General features: G+C 42.9%; 1 protein-coding gene across 5 annotated transcripts in view; it reads left to right on the forward strand.

Moving 5' to 3' along the window:
* The window catches only part of FYB1 (FYN binding protein 1), a 126,097-nt gene that overhangs the window by 87,311 nt on the left and 19,536 nt on the right, over positions 1-19,250 (forward strand). For all 5 annotated transcript variants that reach the window (XM_040420945.1, XM_040420944.1, XM_040420943.1 and 2 more), the window contains exons 3-6: positions 1,314-1,440; positions 9,621-9,652; positions 13,830-13,849; positions 16,776-16,819. In XM_040420945.1, coding sequence (XP_040276879.1) covers positions 1,314-1,440; positions 9,621-9,652; positions 13,830-13,849; positions 16,776-16,819 — 223 coding nt within the window. The remainder of the gene's footprint in view (positions 1-1,313; positions 1,441-9,620; positions 9,653-13,829; positions 13,850-16,775; positions 16,820-19,250) is intronic.

Below are 19,250 nucleotides of genomic sequence, written 5' to 3' on the forward strand. Positions count from 1 at the left end.
GGTGCACTTAGAAGGTGCTGAGCAGTCTGCCTGATCTGTGCAGAACCAATGCTTATAATAGGAGACAAACCTGGTGATATAAAGATCGATGGAGACCATTGGCAGGATTAGCTCACGTGTAATGACATGTTCCATGGCATCCTCAGGGGTGGAACAATTTTTTTGGGACATTTTACTTAGGGAATAAGTCTAAGCGGTTGCCCTGTCTGTCTAAAAAAAAAAAAAAAAAAGTCTAAGGTTTTGGCCAATCACATTGACTGTTGCATCAAAGTCACAGAATAGGCCAATCAGTGTCAACTTTTATAGGAAGCTTCTAAATTATTAAAAATACCTATCAAAAAATACCATTATGGGCAACTCATTCCGTTTTTTGCAATTGTTGTTACTGTCCTTTATTGCACTGCACTTTACATAGTTTTCAGAGTGGTATGAGTTAGTGCCATTGTGTCCTCCTCTGGTGCATGTTGCCTTTCCCAGCACTTGTTTTTATTGTATTCATTTAATTATTTTTGTCAATAAATATGATAATTATTTTTCATGCTGTCTGGTATTTTTTGATACGTATTTAATGGTTTATTACTATACCATAGGCATATGTATTGTCACGGTCACTCCCAGGCTAGGTGTTAGAAGGTCGGAGAGGCTGTCTGCACGTGATGTCATCTCACAGCCTCTTTTAATTTCACTTTGTTGTTGATGGTAATCACCACACCTCTAGTCAGGTGCAGCATAGTGGTCTGGCTACTCCCTTCACTCCTGGTGGTGTATAGCTTCATTTGCAAGTGGAAGAGCTGGTGTGTGTTGTCTCCTCTGGTGTTCCTGCTCTTTCTCATTCCTTTGTATTTATTTTGTGTTGTTTCCCCTGCCTTCTGGTATCTGGTCTGAGTCAAGACCCCTGTTCCTTCTGCTTAAGGAATGGGTCATGTTTAGGCCCTATCACTACCTCGGGGCATTACAGGGTAAGTCAGGCTTTAGGTTCCAGTGTATGATCGGTCCTACCACTGAGGTCCGTTCATTCGGTTAGCAGTCAAGGCTAGGGATTCATTAGGTGGTGACCTTTTTCCTCTCCCTAGCTTCTAAGCCAAATACCTCCCCCCCTCTTGTGTTTGTTGTGGTGTTCCCATAAGCAGCAGACATGAAATTCTGGAGGCTGATAATTTTAGGAAGATGACCACCTTCTCAGGTCACAGCTTATAAATGGGGAATGTTCTATGGGATGTGTCATTGTTTTACATGAACTTTTCCATGAATAGTTTCTCCATTGTTACATTGTTGCATATTATTAATACTTTTTTACTACTGTGTTTTCTTAGGTAGTAAAGTGACAGTCAGTGAACAGAAGTCTTCTGCCCTGTCTTCCGCATTGCCACCACCGCCGCCACCAGTAAAATCCCTAGCAGGATCTTCACCAATTCCGAGCTTACCACCCAGGAACATTAGGTATTTATCGACCTACTATTACTCCGATATCTACAGGGTACAGGATACAGAGGTTCAATCAGACTGTCCTTACCTCTGTCCAGAGCCCTGCCTGGAACCCTTCCCCCAGGAAACATGACCTTCCTGCCACTTAGTTATTCTCCTGCAGAAAAGCTGCATACACAGGTGCACCATAGCATGCATGCATGCATAATATGATTAGTAACATCATAGACTGTATCAGGCCTCATTCACATTATAATTGACTTTTAAAGGGGTTGTCCAAGTTATTTTTATTGATGACCTATCCACAGGACCCCAGCCGATCAGCTGGTTGAAGAAGATAGGTCATCAATAAAAATAACTTGGACAAACCCTTTAATTAAACATTACCATTTGTAGTAAAATTCATCAAATTACCTTAGTGTTTCCTTATGGGTTGGTTTTTAAAAAGGTTGCCCTACAAAGGAATTTTATCACTTATGATGTGGACAATGACCCCACCCCTGAGGTTCTTACTGATCACTAGAATGGTGAGATCCGAAGCTTCGTTATTCATTTAATGAAGTGGCAGGGAACATGCGTGACCACTGCTCCATTAAATCTCCTCCTCACTGCATCAACTGGATCCCTGGGATCTGACGTGTGCCTAGGTTATAAATGTTCTCTGTGGGAATATCCTTTAACCCCTTCTGGTCTTTAAAAATGGCCATGGGTTGCCTGTAATTTTATACAGCAGATACTAGGTAGCAAAGTCCATGATCAACGACAACACCAATCACGTATTTTTAATGCCTCACAGGCCGTGGTCAATTGTGACCACTTCGTCTTAGCAGTCAACTATCGGGAGTGCGGCACTCCCGATGACCAAATGGCTTTCCTTTGACCAGATCACAGGACTCATTTGGTTGCTTTTGAAGGCTCTGAGGACTGTCATAGCAAAATTTCTATCAAGCACTGCCTGTGATAGATAGGAAGGTAGTCAGACTACAATGCAGCCTATGGGAGAAGCAATCAGACAGTCAGACAAGTGCATGTTAAAGTCACCTAGTGGGACTGAAAATAAGTATAAAAAAAAAGTTCAAAATCCAAAATATAAAAATTCTAATCACCTTCTTTCCCCATTTAAAAAATAAAACTAAGCAAAAAAAAAACATCATTATCGCTGTGTCCAAAAATACCTATACTATTAAAATATGAAAGTATTTATTGTGAATGGTGTACTGGTGTACTGAAAAAAAAAAATCAAATTGGCCAATTCTCTTTTTTTTGGTCACTTAAAAAAAAAATTGAATAAAATGTTATTGAAAAGTCACATGCAGTCCAAAATGGTACTAATAAAAACTACAGATTGCCCCGCAAAAAAATAAGCCCTGGGGTCAGAATATGGAAATGAAAAGAAAAAGTAAATTTTTTTCAAAGTGTTTATTTAAAAAATAATTATATTAAAACTATAAATATTTGGTATCACTGTGATTGTACTGACCCACAAAATAATGTTACCGCATACGGGACGCTGTAAAAACAAAACCCATGAAACTGTGCTTTTATTCTAATTCCGCCCTATTTAGATTTTTTTTCCAGCCCCCCCCCCCCCCCCCCCCCCCATCATATGCAATATTAAATGACGCCATTAGAAAGAACAAGTTGCTCTGGGAATCCAGGGAGTAAAATACTGAAAAATAAAATTGCTGTGTCAGGAAGTGGTTAAGAGACCAGTGATGGGAGAATTCTAATGTCCTATAAGTTTCCTACCCAAAGACGTACACTGAGGGTGCACAACGGTCACAAAGTCACCGCGGCGTCCTTGTGTAAAGGTCACCAATCTGCACAATGACATGTACATTATTTTTATAGGGAACAACTCATTTGACTTTTTGAGAATCATGTACCTCATGGTGCCTTTAGGACTGGTAACCAATAATCCAAATACTGATATGTCCTTCCTCACCTTTCCTCTCAGCTCCATATAGTCTGGGATGTGTGATGTACAATGGGCAGTTTTTTTAATAAAAAAAAATATATAAGAGTTTGTGATACTCTGTCACGAGATATCTATCATATATGTGTCTATCTGCTGCCACCCAGTGGCTGCCATGGGAATTGCAGCCTGTTAAGTGTTTTGCTAACATGTTGCAATATTGAATGAATTTTGTTTCTTGAGAAATTGGGGTCCTTAAGCAAATAAGAGCTAAGGTGAGGATGGACATTCATGTATGCCCTTGTCGACGCAGTAAGCAGCTTAAATTCCAACAATTTTTGCGGGTCGGATACGGACTCATTCACTTCAATGTTGCCGCAAAAGATGCGTGCAGCAGACCTGTTCTGGGGAGCCGCAAAAAAAGTCCTATTATTGTCAGTTTTATGGACAAAGATAGGACTGTTCTATTAGGGGCTGGCCTTTCCGTTCTGCACAATGCACAGGGCCAGTATCTGTGTTTTGCGGATACGCAATTTGAGGACCACAAAACATTCACCTGTCGTGTGCATTAACCCTGAGGCTGATGACAGGTTCCTTTTAAGCTCAGTTATAAACTATAGAGGTGAAGGGTTTATTACTAACATGACAGTCAGATTGTAAGATCAAGCTGCAACCTCAGAGTGAAGCAATGTCCGCTGAAATTCCCAAAAATGAACAGAAAAGAGGAATCTATGTAAATTATGCAGCTTAAAGGGGTATTCCGGTCATAAGAAGTGATGACATAGCCATTTCTTTCTGACTAGTGTGCATCCAACTGCTGTGTCCCTAGAAAATTACCAGAGTAAGGCCTCATGCACACGACCGCTCCATTTTTTGCGGGCCGCAAATTGCGGATCCGCAAAACACGGAAGCCGCCCATGTGCCTTCCGCAATTTGCGGAACGGAACAGGCGGCCCAGTGTAGAAATGCCTATTCTTGTTCGCAAAACGGACAAGAATAGGACATTATATTTTTTTGGCGGGGCCACGGAACGGCGCAACGGATGCGTGAATGGGTCCGCACCTGAGCCGCAAAAACTGTGGCTCGGATGCGGACCAGAACAACGGTCATATGCATGAGGCCTAAAGGCGGGTTTGCATTGGCGTTAAGGAATTCCATTATCGGTTCCGTTATAACAGAGTTATAACGGAATTCTAGGACGGAATGCAAAATGGAAGCCTTTAAGAAGCATTCCGTTTTGCTCTGTCCTAATACATCCATTCATTTCTATGGGACCAGGGCAGAGTTAAAAATGAGAAATGCAACACAGAACTGATGTGTGAGAAAAACAGCGCTCATGTGCACAGACCCATTGACATGAATGGGTCAGGATTCAGCACGGGTGCTATGCGTTCACTTCACGCATTGCACCCGCGTAAAAGGGGCCTCAGACGTGAGCACTTACAAAATGCATGCCTGCCGACAGTCCTGTGAACTGGGTCACAAAAGGCACTGGGTGGGAAAAGGTGTGTAAGGCCTCTTTCAGACGGGCGTTGCGGGAAAATGTGCGGGTGCGTTACGGGAACACCCGCGATTTTTCCGCGCGAGTGCAAAACATTGTAATACGTTTTGCACTCGCATGAGAAAAATCGTGCATGTTTAATACCCAAACCCGAACTTCTTCACAGAAGTTCGGGTTTGGGATCGGGGTTGTGTAGATGTTATTATTTCCCCTTATAACATGGTTGTAAGGGAAAATAATAGCATTCTGAATACAGAATGCATAGTAAAATAGCGCTGGAGGGGTTAAAAAAAATAAAAAATAATTTATCTCACCTTAGTCCACTTGATAGCGCAGCCCGGCTTCTCTTCTGTCTCCTTTCTTCAGGACCTGGGTAAAGGACCTGTGGTGATGTCACTCCGGTCGTCACATGGTCCATCACATGATTCATCACCATGGTAAAAGATCATATGATGGATCATGTGATGACCGGAGTGACGTCACCACAGGTCCTTTACCCAGGTCCTGAAGAAAGGAGACAGAAGGAGATGCCGGGCCGCGAACAAGTGGACTAAGGTGAGTTAAATTATTTATATTTATTTTTTTAACCCCTCCAGCGCTATTTTACTATGCATTCTGTATTCAGAATGCTATTATTTTCCCTTATAACCATGTTATAAGGGGAAATAATAATGATCGGGTCTCCATCCCGATCTTCTCCTAGCAACCGCGCGTGAAAAATCGCACCGCATCCGCACTTGCTTGGGGATGCGTGCGATTTTCACGCAACCCCATTCACTTCTATGGGGCCTGCGTTGCGTGAAAAACGCAGAATATAGAGCATGCTGCGATTTTCACGCAACGCACAAGTGATGCGTGAAAATCACCGCTCATGTGAATGGCCCCATAGAAATGAATGGGTCAGTATTCAGTGCGGGTGCAATGCGTTCACCTCACGCATCGCATTCGCGCGGAATACTCGCCCGTGTGAAAGGGGCCTAACTGTGTAAAGGTGAACTCTGAAGGTTTGCAATATGATGACGGATTTCAATAGATAAAGCATTCCTGGACTTGAGGAAGTGAGATTACTAGCATAGTTCTTGTAAGGACATTATTCTTCTATGGAAAACTGGCCCCATCTAGTGGTGAGGAAAATATTGCTGCTAGATAAGCTGCTGCAGCATAATTTATGACCCAGTTAACTGGACATGATGTGCACATTTATTCCACCGCAGGCAAATTAAATTAAATTAAATTAAAGAGAAAATGACTAAAAACAGGAGTGACCAAGCTAAAAGATACTGTGCAAGGATGTCAGGGATAATAAACACAGCAATGTCACAATACAGGGATAATAAACACAGTGATGTCACAGTACAGGGATAATAAACACAGTGATGTCACAGTACAGGAATAATAAACACAGTGATGTCACAGTGCAGAGATAATAAACACAGTGATGTCACAGTACAGGGATAATAAACACAGTGATGTCACAGTACAGGGATAATAAACACAGTGATGTCACAGTGCAGAGATAATAAACACAGTGATGTCACAGTACAGAGATAATAAACACAGTGATCACAGTGATGTCACAGTACAGGAATAATAAACACAGTGATGTCACAGTGCAGAGATAATAAACACAGTGATGTCACAGTACAGGGATAATAAACACAGTGATGTCACAGTACAGAGATAATAAACACAGTGATGTCACAGTACAGGGATAATAAACACAGTGATGTCACAGTACAGGGATAATAAACACAGTGATGTCACAGTACAGGGATAATAAACACAGTGATGTCACAGTACAGGGATAATAAACACAGTGATGTCACAGTACAGAGATAATAAACACAGTGATGTCACAGTACAGGGATAATAAACACAGTGATGTCACAGTATAGGGATAATAAACACAGTGATGTCACAGTACAGGGATAATAAACACAGTGATGTCACAGTACAAGGATAATAAACACAGTGATGTCACAGTACAGGGATAATAAACACAGTGATGTCACAGTACAGGGATAATAAACACAGTGATGTCACAGTACAGGGATAATAAACACAGTGATGTCACAGTACAGGGATAATAAACACAGTGATGTCACAGTGCAGGGATAATAAACACAGTGATGTCACAGGACAGAGATAATAAATGCCGTGATGTCACAGTACAGGGATAATAAACACAGTGATGTCACAGTACAGAGATAATAAACACAGTGATGTCACAGTATAGAGATAATACACACAGTGATGTCACAGTACAGGGATAATAAACACAGTGATGTCACAGTACAGGGATAATAAACACAGTGATGTCACAGTACAGGGATAATAAACACAGTGATGTCACAGTACAGAGATAATACACACAGTGATGTCACAGTACAGGGATAATAAACACAGTGATGTCACAGTACAAGGGTAATAAATACAGTGATGTCACAGTACAGGGATAATAAACACAGTGATGTCACAGTACAAGGATAATAAACACAGTGATGTCACAGTACAGGGATAATAAACACAGTGATGTCACAGTACAGGGATAATAAACACAGTGATGTCACAGTACAGAGATAATACACACAGTGATGTCACAGTACAGGGATAATAAACACAGTGATGTCACAGTACAGGGATAATAAACACAGTGATGTCACAGTACAGGGATAATATACACAGTGATGTCACAGTACAGAGATAATATACACAGTGATGTCACAGTACAGGGATAATAAACACAGTGATGTCACAGTACAGGGATAATAAACACAGTGATGTCACAGGACAGGGATAATAAACACAGTGATGTCACAGGACAGGGATAATAAACACAGTGATGTCACAGTACAGGAATAATAAACACAGTGATGTCACAGTACAGGATAATAAACACAGTGATGTCACCGCACAGAGATAATAAACACAGTGATGTCACAGTACAGAGATAATAAACACAGTGATGTCACCGTACAGGATAATATACACAGTGATGTCACAGTACAGGATAATATACACAGTGATGTCACAGTTCAGGGATAATAAACACAGTGATGTCACAGTACAGGGATAATAAACACAGTGATGTCACAGTACAAGGATAATAAACACAGTGATGTCACAGTACAAGGATAATAAACACAGTGATGTCACAGTACAAAGATAATAAACACAGTGATGTCACAGTACAAGGATAATAAACACAGTGATGTCACAGTACAGGGATAATAAACACAGCAATGTCACAGTACAGGGATAATAAACACAGTGATGTCACAGTACAAGGATAATAAACACAGTGATGTCACAGTACAAGGATAATAAACACAGTGATGTCACAGTACAGAGATAATAAACACAGTGATGTCACAGTACAAGGATAATAAACACAGTGATGTCACAGTACAGGGATAATAAACACAGCAATGTCACAGTACAGGGATAATAAACACAGTGATGTCACAGTACAGGGATAATAAACACAGTGATGTCACAGTACAGGGATAATAAACACAGTGATGTCACAGTACAGAGATAATAAACACAGTGATGTCACAGTACAGGGATAATAAACACAGTGATGTCACAGTACAGGTATAATAAACACAGTGATGTCACAGTACAGGGATAATAAACACAGTGATGTCACAGTACAGGGGTAATAAACACAGTGATGTCACAGTACAGGGATAATAAACACAGTGATGTCACAGTACAGGGATAATAAACACAGTGATGTCACAGTATAGGGATAATAAACACAGTGATGTCACAGTACAGGGATAATAAACACAGTGATGTCACAGTACAGGGATAATAAACACAGTGATGTCACAGTACAGGGATAATAAACACAGTGATGTCACAGTACAGGGATAATAAACACAGTGATGTCACAGTACAGAGATAATAAACACAGTGATGTCACAGTACAGAATAATAAACACAGTGATGTCACAGTGCAGAGATAATAAACACAGTGATGTCACAGTACAGGGATAATAAACACAGTGATGTCACAGTACAGAGATAATAAACACAGTGATGTCACAGTACAGGGATAATAAACACAGTGATGTCACAGTACAGGTATAATAAACACAGTGATGTCACAGTACAGGGATAATAAACACAGTGATGTCACAGTACAGGGGTAATAAACACAGTGATGTCACAGTACAGAGATAATAAACACAGTGATGTCACAGTACAGAGATAATAAACACAGTGATGTCACAGTACAGGATAATAAAAACAGTGATGTCACAGTACAGGGATAATAAACACAGTGATGTCACAGTACAGGGATAATAAACACAGTGATGTCACAGTATAGGGATAATAAACACAGTGATGTCACAGTACAGGGATAATAAACACAGTGATGTCACAGTACAGGGATAATAAACACAGTGATGTCACAGTACAGGGATAATACACACAGTGATGTCACAGTACAGATATAATAAACACAGTGATGTCACAGTACAGGGATAATAAATTCTAGTATTCTCTAATGTGGGTGATTGGGCCAGTCAGAAGAGAAATAGATGAATGTTACATAGTTAATACGGTTGAAAAAAGACATAAGTCCATCATGTTCAACCAAGGAATTGATGATACGATTAGCACTTAAGTAATAAAAAATAAATATAAAAAATTAATAAGGATCAGCACAAATCCAATGAATTAATTGGAATGGGGGGGAAGGGGGTTACTGTTGTTGGTGACTCATAAAAACCAGACAAATATTAATTATTCCTTATTACCCCACAGAAGCATAAATGAAGATCACAAGCATGAGGACGGTATGTATGAGATCCATCAGACCGGGCCCAACCACCAGTGGAGAGACCACAAGCCCCACTCACCACACAAAGCTTTATGTAGATTGTAGTCGTCTGCTCAGACATTGGCTAAAACCAGAGAGCAACTGCATGAAAAGAATTGTACAGAAAACACAAAGTGGTGTCAAACACCTTAGGAAGCGGATGGCTCCGCTAAGCTAAGAGTCCTGCATGTCAGCTGTTAGCTTAGCGGAGCAGACAGAAGCAATAGTCGCTCCGCTCAGCTAATCCTGGCATAGTATATGGGTACAGGATACCCATGTGCTATGCCAGGAGTTAGTAATCGTGCAGGGAGCGCAGGCAGGAGCAGCAATGTGCGCTCCTGCCCAGGGACGTAGCTAAAGGCTCATGGGCCATGGTGTAAGGCCTCTTTCAGACGGCCGTTGCGGGAAAATGTGCGGGTGCGATACGGGAACCCCCGCGATTTTTCAGTGCGAGTGCAAAACATTGTAATGCGTTTTGCACTCGCGTGAGAAAAATCACGCATGTTTGGTACCCAAACCCGAACTTCTTCACAGAAGTTCGGGCTTGGGATCGGTGTTCTGTAGATTGTATTATTTTCCCTTATAACATGGTTATAAGGGAAAATAATAGCATTCTGATTTCTGAATACAGAATGCATAGTAAAATAGCGCTGGAGGGGTTAAAAAAAATAAAATAATAATTTAACTCACCTTAGTCCACTTGATCGCGTAGCCCGGCATCTCCTTCTGTCTTCATCTGATCTCTGTGCAGCAACAGGACCTGTGGTGACATCACTCCGGTCATCACATGGTCCATCACCATGGTAAAAGATCATGTGATGGATCATGTGATGACCGAAGTGACGTCACCACAGGTCCTATTGCTGCACAGAGATCAGATGAAGACAGAAGGAGATGCCGGGCTACGCGATCAAGTGGACAAAGGTGAGTTAAATATTTTATTTATTTATTTTTAACCCCTCCAGCGCTGATTTACTATGCATTCTGTATTCAGAATGGTATTATTTTCCCTTATAACCATGTTATAAGGAAAAATAATAATGATCGGGTCTCCATCCCGATCGTCTCCTAGCAACCGTGCGTGAAAATCGCACCACATCCGCACTTGCTTGCGGATGCTTGCGATTTTCACGCAGCCCCATTCACTTCTATGGGGCGGGAAAAATGCTGAATATAGAACATGCTGCGATTTTCACGCAACGCACAAGTGATGCGTGAAAATCACCGCTCGTGTGCACAGCCCCATAGAAATGAATGGGTCGGGATTCAGTGCGGGTGCAATGCGTTCACCTCACACATCGCATCCGCGCGGAATACTCGCCCGTGTGAAAGGGGCCTAAGAGTTCAACTTGGGCCCACCTTCTCAGTTCTTTGTGACCAGTGGTAGGGAAGCACATAGAATATGCCAAATTCTTGACCTAACCCTTTCCCTCCAGCTAGAGGTATAACTTGAAAATTCTGGGTCCCAGTGAAAGATCTATATAACAGAGTCTCCCAGTGTGCACTTTCTATAATACCGGTGTCTTCTTACGCACTACAAGGGTCTTTGGGCCCCCTCAGGCTCCAGGGCCCGGTAGCGACTGCTACCTCTGCACCCCCTATAGCTACGCCCCTGCTCCTGCCCATACTCACATCGCTGCTGCGGCCCCATTCATAAAATGTCAGTTTTAAAGGGTTTCTATCACTTCGTATGCCATAATTAGCTCTCAGACACTAGCGATCTGCTAGTGTCTGCTCTGGCCAACCATCCTAATATAAGAGCTTTTTGGGGCAGCCGTTTTGCTAAAAAAATAACTTTTATAAATATGCTAATGAGCCTCTAGGTGCTATGGGGGCGTCATTAGCACCTAGAGGCTCCGTCTACCTTCATACACAGCCACCGCCCAGCGCGTCCCTCCAGCCCGCCCATCTCCTGATGAATGCGATCCTCCGTGTGACGCAACGGACGAATTCTCGCGCATGCGCCGTGCGCGGCTGTATTCGGCGCATGCGCAGAGAATGTCTGACCGCTTCCCTGCTCAGACATCTCCACTGCGCCTGCGCCGATGACGTCATAGTGCTCCAAGGAACAGGCGCAGTGGAGATGTCTGAGCAGGGAAGCGGTCAGACATTCTCTGCGCATGCGCCGAATACAGCCGCGCACGGCGCATGCGCGAGAATTCGTCCGTTGCGTCACACGGAGGATCGCATTCATCAGGAGATGGGCGGGCTGGAGGGACGCGCTGGGCGGTGGCTGTGTATGAAGGTAGACGGAGCCTCTAGGTGCTAATGACGCCCCCATAGCACCTAGAGGCTCATTAGCATATTTATAAAAGTTATTTTTTTAGCAAAACGGCTGCCCCAAAAGCTGTTATATTAGGATGGTTGGCCAGAGCAGACACTAGCGGATCGCTAGTGTCTGACAGCTAATTATGTCATACGAAGTGATAGAAACCCTTTAAGTGCGCTTTAGGTAGGGAAAACTGTAAGAAAAAATACAAAATCCATTAATAAAATATATTAGAAAAATTTTATGAGGGCATTGGGGACATCATATTAATATTTTACTCAAAGGTTTAGTTACTCTTTCATTTCCTCGAAGAACTGCTGGAGGGATTATGAAACATTGCAGGGCGCTCCCTGAAATAATAAATGGACACTTGTGGGTGCTGGAGTATGGGATCAATGTAGCTTAGTCTTGTATAGGGTCACAAGGGCCATTCTGTCTGACTCCATGCAGGCTTGCATCGGCTTTGTGGGATTTGACTGGACCCCATAGTGCCAGACCATTAAAATGGGGAGAGGGCTTATGAAACCAACCTCCCTACCTGTTAGAGAATAAATTATAGTAACCCCTACATAAGCTTTAGAGGTTGTATTCAGACAGTATGGAGTGATGATTGTATTCCTTACTGCTGGGGGTCCTAGATTTAGGTGTACTGATACATTTTCATTGCAGTTTTCATATATCTAGTCCTGCTCTTAGGTAAGAAGTGGATACAGTTGTATCCAGTCTAGACAATGCTCTGTGAGCTAAACAGCCCGGACTCCAGACTGATACATTGTAACAAACTAGTACAGTTGTATCCAGTCTAGACAATGCTCTGTGAGCTAAACAGCCCGGACTCCAGACTGATACATTGTAACAAACTAGTACAGTTGTATCCAGTCTAGACAATTCTCTGTGAGCTAAACAGCCCGGACTCCAGACTGATACATTGTAACAAACTAGCACAGTTGTATCCAGTCTAGACAATGCTCTGTGAGCTAAACAGCCCGGACTCCAGACTGATACATTGTAACAAAGTAGCACAGTTGTATCCAGTCTAGACAATGCTCTGTGAGCTAAACAGCCCGGACTCCAGACTGATACATTGTAACAAACTAGCACAGTTGTATCCAGTCTAGACAATGCTCTGTGAGCTAAACAGCCCGGACTCCAGACTGATACATTGTAACAAACTAGCACAGTTGTATCCAGTCTAGACAATGCTCTGTGAGCTAAACAGCCCGGACTCCAGACTGATACATTGTAACAAACTAGCACAGTTGTATCCAGTCTAGACAATGCTCTGTGAGCTAAACAGCCCGGACTCCAGACTGATACATTGTAACAAACTAGTACAGTTGTATCCAGTCTAGACAATGCTCTGTGAGCTAAACTGTCTGGACTCCAGACTGATACATTGTTACAAACTAGCACAGTTGTATCCAGTCTAGACAATGCTCTGTGAGCTAAACAGCCCGGACTCCAGACTGATACATTGTAACAAACTAGTACAGTTGTATCCAGTCTAGACAATGCTCTGTGAGCTAAACAGCCCGGACTCCAGACTGATACATTGTAACAAACTAGCACAGTTGTATCCAGTCTAGACAATGCTCTGTGAGCTAAACAGCTTGGACTCCAGACTGATACATTGTAACAAACTAGCACAGTTGTATCCAGTCTAGACAAGGCTCTGTAAGCTAATCAGCCCGGACTCCAGACTGATACATTGTAACAAACTAGTACAGTTGTATCCAGTCTAGACAATGCTCTGTGAGCTAAACAGCCCGGACTCCAGACTGATACATTGTAACAAACAGGCAGAGAGATTAGTGCAGCTGTAAACATGACCTCCTCATAGTGAATGAATCACATCACTTATGCTGTTTTGTATTGTATTTTTCAGGAGCCGTCATTGACGATATAGTAAGTATATAAAAGGCTGCAGTTACACTTCGGGTACAGATTCTGTTAAATTTAAAGGGGGTGGAAAGCATTAGCAAAACTAGTAATGCCCCACTTGTCTATAGGTTCTGTCTAGTATTGCAGCTGACCCAATCACTACAGTGTAGCTGAGCTGCAATACCAGACAGAACCCATGCACAGGGGTGGCGCTATTTCTAGGCAAAAGTGTTTTTCTAACCCTTTAGAATCCTTCAATCATTAGTGTTTATGTCCTTAGATATTACAGCTTCAGAGGGCCATTGATTGAGAACTGGTCGACCTCATTTATAACATTGCACATATCCCCATGCATCACCGATACAAGCGCAGTTTCCCCGACAGAACCAGTAATGTCAGCCATGGATCTCAAAGACATGAGCAAGTTCCTTCAGAGAGAATAAATAGCAAACAAGACCCTCCTGTCACTGTGGAGACAGATACACGTGTTTCATACAGACAGAGACACGCATGTAACTGATTGACGTGCATATAACCCAAGACATCTAAACCAAGTCTGACAGGAAACACCGAAACCATCAAGCCATATGTGACAGGGAGCGCTGCAGCCGAGGACTGAATCATGTCAGTGGAGCACCTCCTCGCCTGCAGATTACATTATTCCCTTCTGTCTAGTTGACAGTTCTTTTTAGCAGTTTTGCTTATATCTGCATCTGGGAAAGCTGGATTATGGATGTCACCACAGCTCAGGGTTCTGCTATATGGGGTGCAATAGTTGCAGTTGCTACGGCTTGGTGTCAGGGTCGGGTTTTGTTTCTTTCTCATATAAAAATACAGCATGTATAATAAGGGCATACGACCTTGAGGGTGTGGTTTTTTTTCTTACTTAATATCCATAGGGTCTACGGTACTAAAGGATTGATTATTGGTGGTCTAGGACAGTGAAGGGATTAAGATCAACATTCCTGGTGGTATAGGACCATAAGGGGTAAATGAAAGCATCTATGGTGGTCTAGGGAGGCAGAGGAGTTAACTTAAAGGGGTTATCCAATTAAAAAAAAAAAACACATGTCTCGGGCCCTTCACTGGTAATATACTTACCTCGCTCCCGGCGTCACTCCTGGTCCTCACACTGCAGGTGCTGCTTCTACCTGCACATGGACGAAAACATCCGGTGTCGGGGGGGAGCAACCAATGGCAGGCGGGGATGAGCTTCCCTAGAGTCACCGCGATGATAGCCATTGGCTGCTCCCCCCGACACCAAATGTTTTCATCCATGTGCAGGGAGAGGCAGCAGCAGCGGTGTGGGGACCAGGAGCGGCGCCGGGAGCGGGGTAAGTATATTACTGGTGGCACATGTGGGGGGGTTTTGAGAAATTGGATAACCCCTTTAAGCATCCTAGTGGTTTAGGGGAGCAGTTAATGTCAACATTCCTAGTGGTCAAGAACAGTAAGGGGTTTATTTAAGTATTCCTGGTGGTCTAGGGAAGTAGAGAAATCAATGTAAGGCATCCCTGGTGGTCTAAGGTAGGGGAGTAGTCAATGTCAACATTTCTTGTGGTCTAAGGTAGGGGAGTAGTCAATGTCAACATTTCTTGTGGTCTAGGGTAGGGGAGTTGTTAATGTCAACATTTCTGGTGGTCTAGGGTAGGGGAGTGGTTAATGTAAACATTTCTGGTGGTCTAGGTAGGGGAGTGGTTAATGTCAACATTTCTGGTGGTCTAGGTAGGGGAGTAGTCAATGTCAACATTTCTGGTGGTCTAGGGTAGGGGAGTGGTTAATGTAAACATTTCTGGTGGTCTAGGGTAGGGGAGTGGTTAATGTAAACATTTCTGGTGGTCTAGGTAGGGGAGTGGTTAATGTCAACATTTCTGGTGGTCTAGGTAGGGGAGTTGTTAATGTCAACATTTCTGGTGGTCTAGGTAGGGGAGTTGTTAATGTCAACATTTATGGTGGTCTAGGGTAGGGGAGTGGTTAATGTCAACATTTCTGGTGGTCTAGGGTAGGGGAGTGGTTAATGTCAACATTTCTGGTGGTCTAGGTAGGGGAGTGGTTAATGTCAACATTTCTGGTGGTCTAGGTAGGGGAGTTGTTAATGTCAACATTTCTGGTGGTCTAGGTAGGGGAGTGGTTAATGTCAACATTTCTGGTGGTCTAGGGTAGGGGAGTGGTTAATGTCAACATTTCTGGTGGTCTAGGACAGTAAGAGGTGATTTTGAAATATCCATTATAGTCAAGGGATGTGAAAGGGGTTAATTTAAAAGGGTTGTCCACCTTTGGGGGTGGGTTTGGCAAATTAGACCCTTTTTGGCAGACCCGTGAGGAGAAGTGTACTTACCAGCTTCTCGGCACTGGCTCCTGACTCCTTCTCAGAGACACAGAGTTGGACTCCCTGGATGTAAACTTCCTGTTTGCCGCCGCCGTCGCCGCCAATTGCACAATCCCCTTCAAGCATCACTGGTGATATAGGGTAGGATTTAATTTCTACATCATTGGTGGTCTTCAACATCTCTGCAGTTTGGTGGCTGCAAGTTTTTCTCACATTGTGGAGATAGCAGGGGAAACAATATTATTTTTATTAAGGAGCATTAAAATGCCGGATGAAACCCACATGGAAGCTGAAATGGCAGCCATATTGGTTGTCACCCTCAGTCCTAGAGAGAGATACAGCTAAAAGTGACTGAATAGAGTGCCTTATATATGACAATAAGCTGATGGTGGGAGAATGTAGCAGCAAATGTTCAATTTCCCTACAGCGCCACCACAGGGGAAATGTAGCCTTACACAGTTCTCTGTATGGACAAGCTGGGTCCTCCAGAGAGAGAGACTCTCTTTCAGGATCACGAATGCCTTCTTCCCCTCCATTGCACCAGAATTCCCTTTTAAAGTGAAAATTGTCTGAAAAGATTTTCTGTTTTTCTAACATAAAATGTTCTCATTTTGCTTTAAGAGTGAAGAAAGTGATGAAGAATGCTATGAAGGGATTGATGACAGGTGAGTGCGCGGTGTGTAAAGAGGTCTTCATGATATAGGCCATATTATTATACAGTCCTCCGTCTGAATGATCTCTATCAGTAGGGTCCTGGAGTATGACCCCATCAAGCAGCCTCAGGGTAGGTTCATACGGGGTTCTCCGGAGGACGTTTTGAGGCAGATTTTGCTGCAGTTTCTTCAACCAAAGGAAGAAGTGGATTCGAAAGGAATCATAAATATAAAGGAAGGATTTCTACTTCTCCTTCCTGCTGGATCTAGGATCCACTCTTGGCTTTGGCTGAGAAACCTGCAGGAAAATTGCCCTCAAAACGTCCTCCAGAAAACCCCATGTGAACGTACCCTTATAGTAAATGCCCACCCTCCAATGTAGGTTTGTGTTTTTAATCAAAAAAGCTTCAAAATCTTAAAAATTAATAAATGTCACTGAGTTTACAAAAAAAAAACCTTTTGATATGTCACAGAGACAGAGATTTTGATCAGTGGGGGTGTGAGCACCATGATCCCTAGAACGAGAAGAGGGAAACATTCGCATATCGCACAGGAGACAGAATCAAGACGGGCACATAGACTTCTATTGAGCCTCTCTTCTGCACAGAGGAGAACAGGCATGCTATGAGAGCACCTCTCTCTCCTCGTTCCAGCGATCAGATCCCCTCTCCCCCGATCAAAATGTTTAATTATGGCATATCAAAAGTTTATTGAAAACTCAGTGACCCTTTAATATATTCTTATAGTGGTCTAAGCTTTGTTATTCTGGTACAGAACTCCATATCCCAAGCACAGCTAAAGATTTTAAAGATTGACTACCTGCAGTCACCACTAGGGGGAGCGCAGGAACTTACTGCTGTATAGTGCATATACATTAAACTCAATAACAGTATAGAAGGCAGTAAGCTCCAGAGCTGTGGCTGTATATACAGTATCTGTATCCAGTAATCTCCTGAGCTCCCTCTAGTGGTGGCTGTATATACAGTATCTGTATCCAGTAATCTCCTGAGCTCCCTCTAGTGGTGGCTGTATATATCTGTATGAAGTAATCTCCTGAGCTCCCTCTAGTGGTGACTATATATATCTGTGTGTGCGTTAATCTCCTGAGCTCCCTCTAGTGGTGGCTGTATATATCTGTATGAAGTAATCTCCTGAGCTCTCTATAGTGGTTGCTGTATATATCTGTATGCAGTAATCTCCTGAGCTCCCTCTAGTGGTGGCTGTATATATCTGTATGTAGTAATCTCCTGAGCACCCTCTAGGGGTGGCTGTATATATCTGTATGCAGTAATCTCCTGAGCTCCCTCTAGTGGTGGCTGTGTATATCTGTATGCAGTAATCTCCTGAGCTCCCTCTAGTGGTGGATGTATATATCTGTATGCAGTAATCTCCTGAGCTCCCCTAGTGGTGACTGTATATATCTGTATGCAGTAATCTCCTGAGCTCCCTCTAGTGGTGGCTGTGTATATCTGTATGCCGTAATCTCCTGAGCTCCCTCTAGTGGTGGCTGTATATATCTGTATGTAGTAATCCCCTGAGCTCCCTCTAGTGGAGGCTGTATATATCTGTATACAGTAATCTCCTGAGCACCCTCTACTGGTGGCTGTATATATCTGTATGCAGTAATCTCCTGAGCTCCCTCTAGTGCTGGCTGTATATATCTGTATGTAGTAATCTCCTGAGCTCCTCTAGTGCACGCAGTATATATGTATGCTGTAATCTTATGCGCTCCCTCTAGTGGTGGCTGTATATATCTGTATGTATTAATCTCCTGAGCTCCCTCTAGTCGTGGTTGTATATATCTGTATGCAGTAATCTCCTGAGCTTCCTCTAGTGGTGGCTGTATATATCTGTATGTAGTAATCTCCTGAGCTCCCTCTAGTGGTGACTGTATATATCTGTATGCACTAATCTCCTGAGCTCCCTCTAGTGGTGGCTGTATATATCTGTATGCAGTAATCTCCTGAGCTCCTTCTAGTGGTGGCTGTATATATCTGTATGCAGTAATCTCCTGAGCTCCCTCTAGTGGTGACTGTATATATCTGTATGTAGTAATCTCCTGAGCTCCCTCTAGTGGTGACTGTATATATCTGTATGTAGTAATCTCCTGAACTCTCCTTAGTGGTGGCTGTATATATCTGTATGCAGTAATCTCCTGAGCTCCCTCTAGTGGTGGCTGTATATATCTGTATGCTGTAATCTCCTGAGCTCCCTCTAGTGGTGGCTGTATATATCTGTATTCAGTAATCTCCTGAGCTCCCCTAGTGGTGGCTGTATATATCTGTATTCAGTAATCTCCTGAGCTCTCCTTAGTGGTGGCTGTATATATCTGTATGCAGTAATCTCCTGAGCTCCCTCTAGTGGTGGATGTATATATCTGAATGCAGTAATCTCCTGAGCTCCCTCTAGTTGTGGTTGTATATATCTGTATGCAGTAATCTCC

Source organism: Bufo bufo, chromosome 2 (genome assembly GCF_905171765.1).
Source record: "Bufo bufo chromosome 2, aBufBuf1.1, whole genome shotgun sequence".
Taxonomy (NCBI): Eukaryota; Metazoa; Chordata; class Amphibia; order Anura; family Bufonidae; genus Bufo; species Bufo bufo.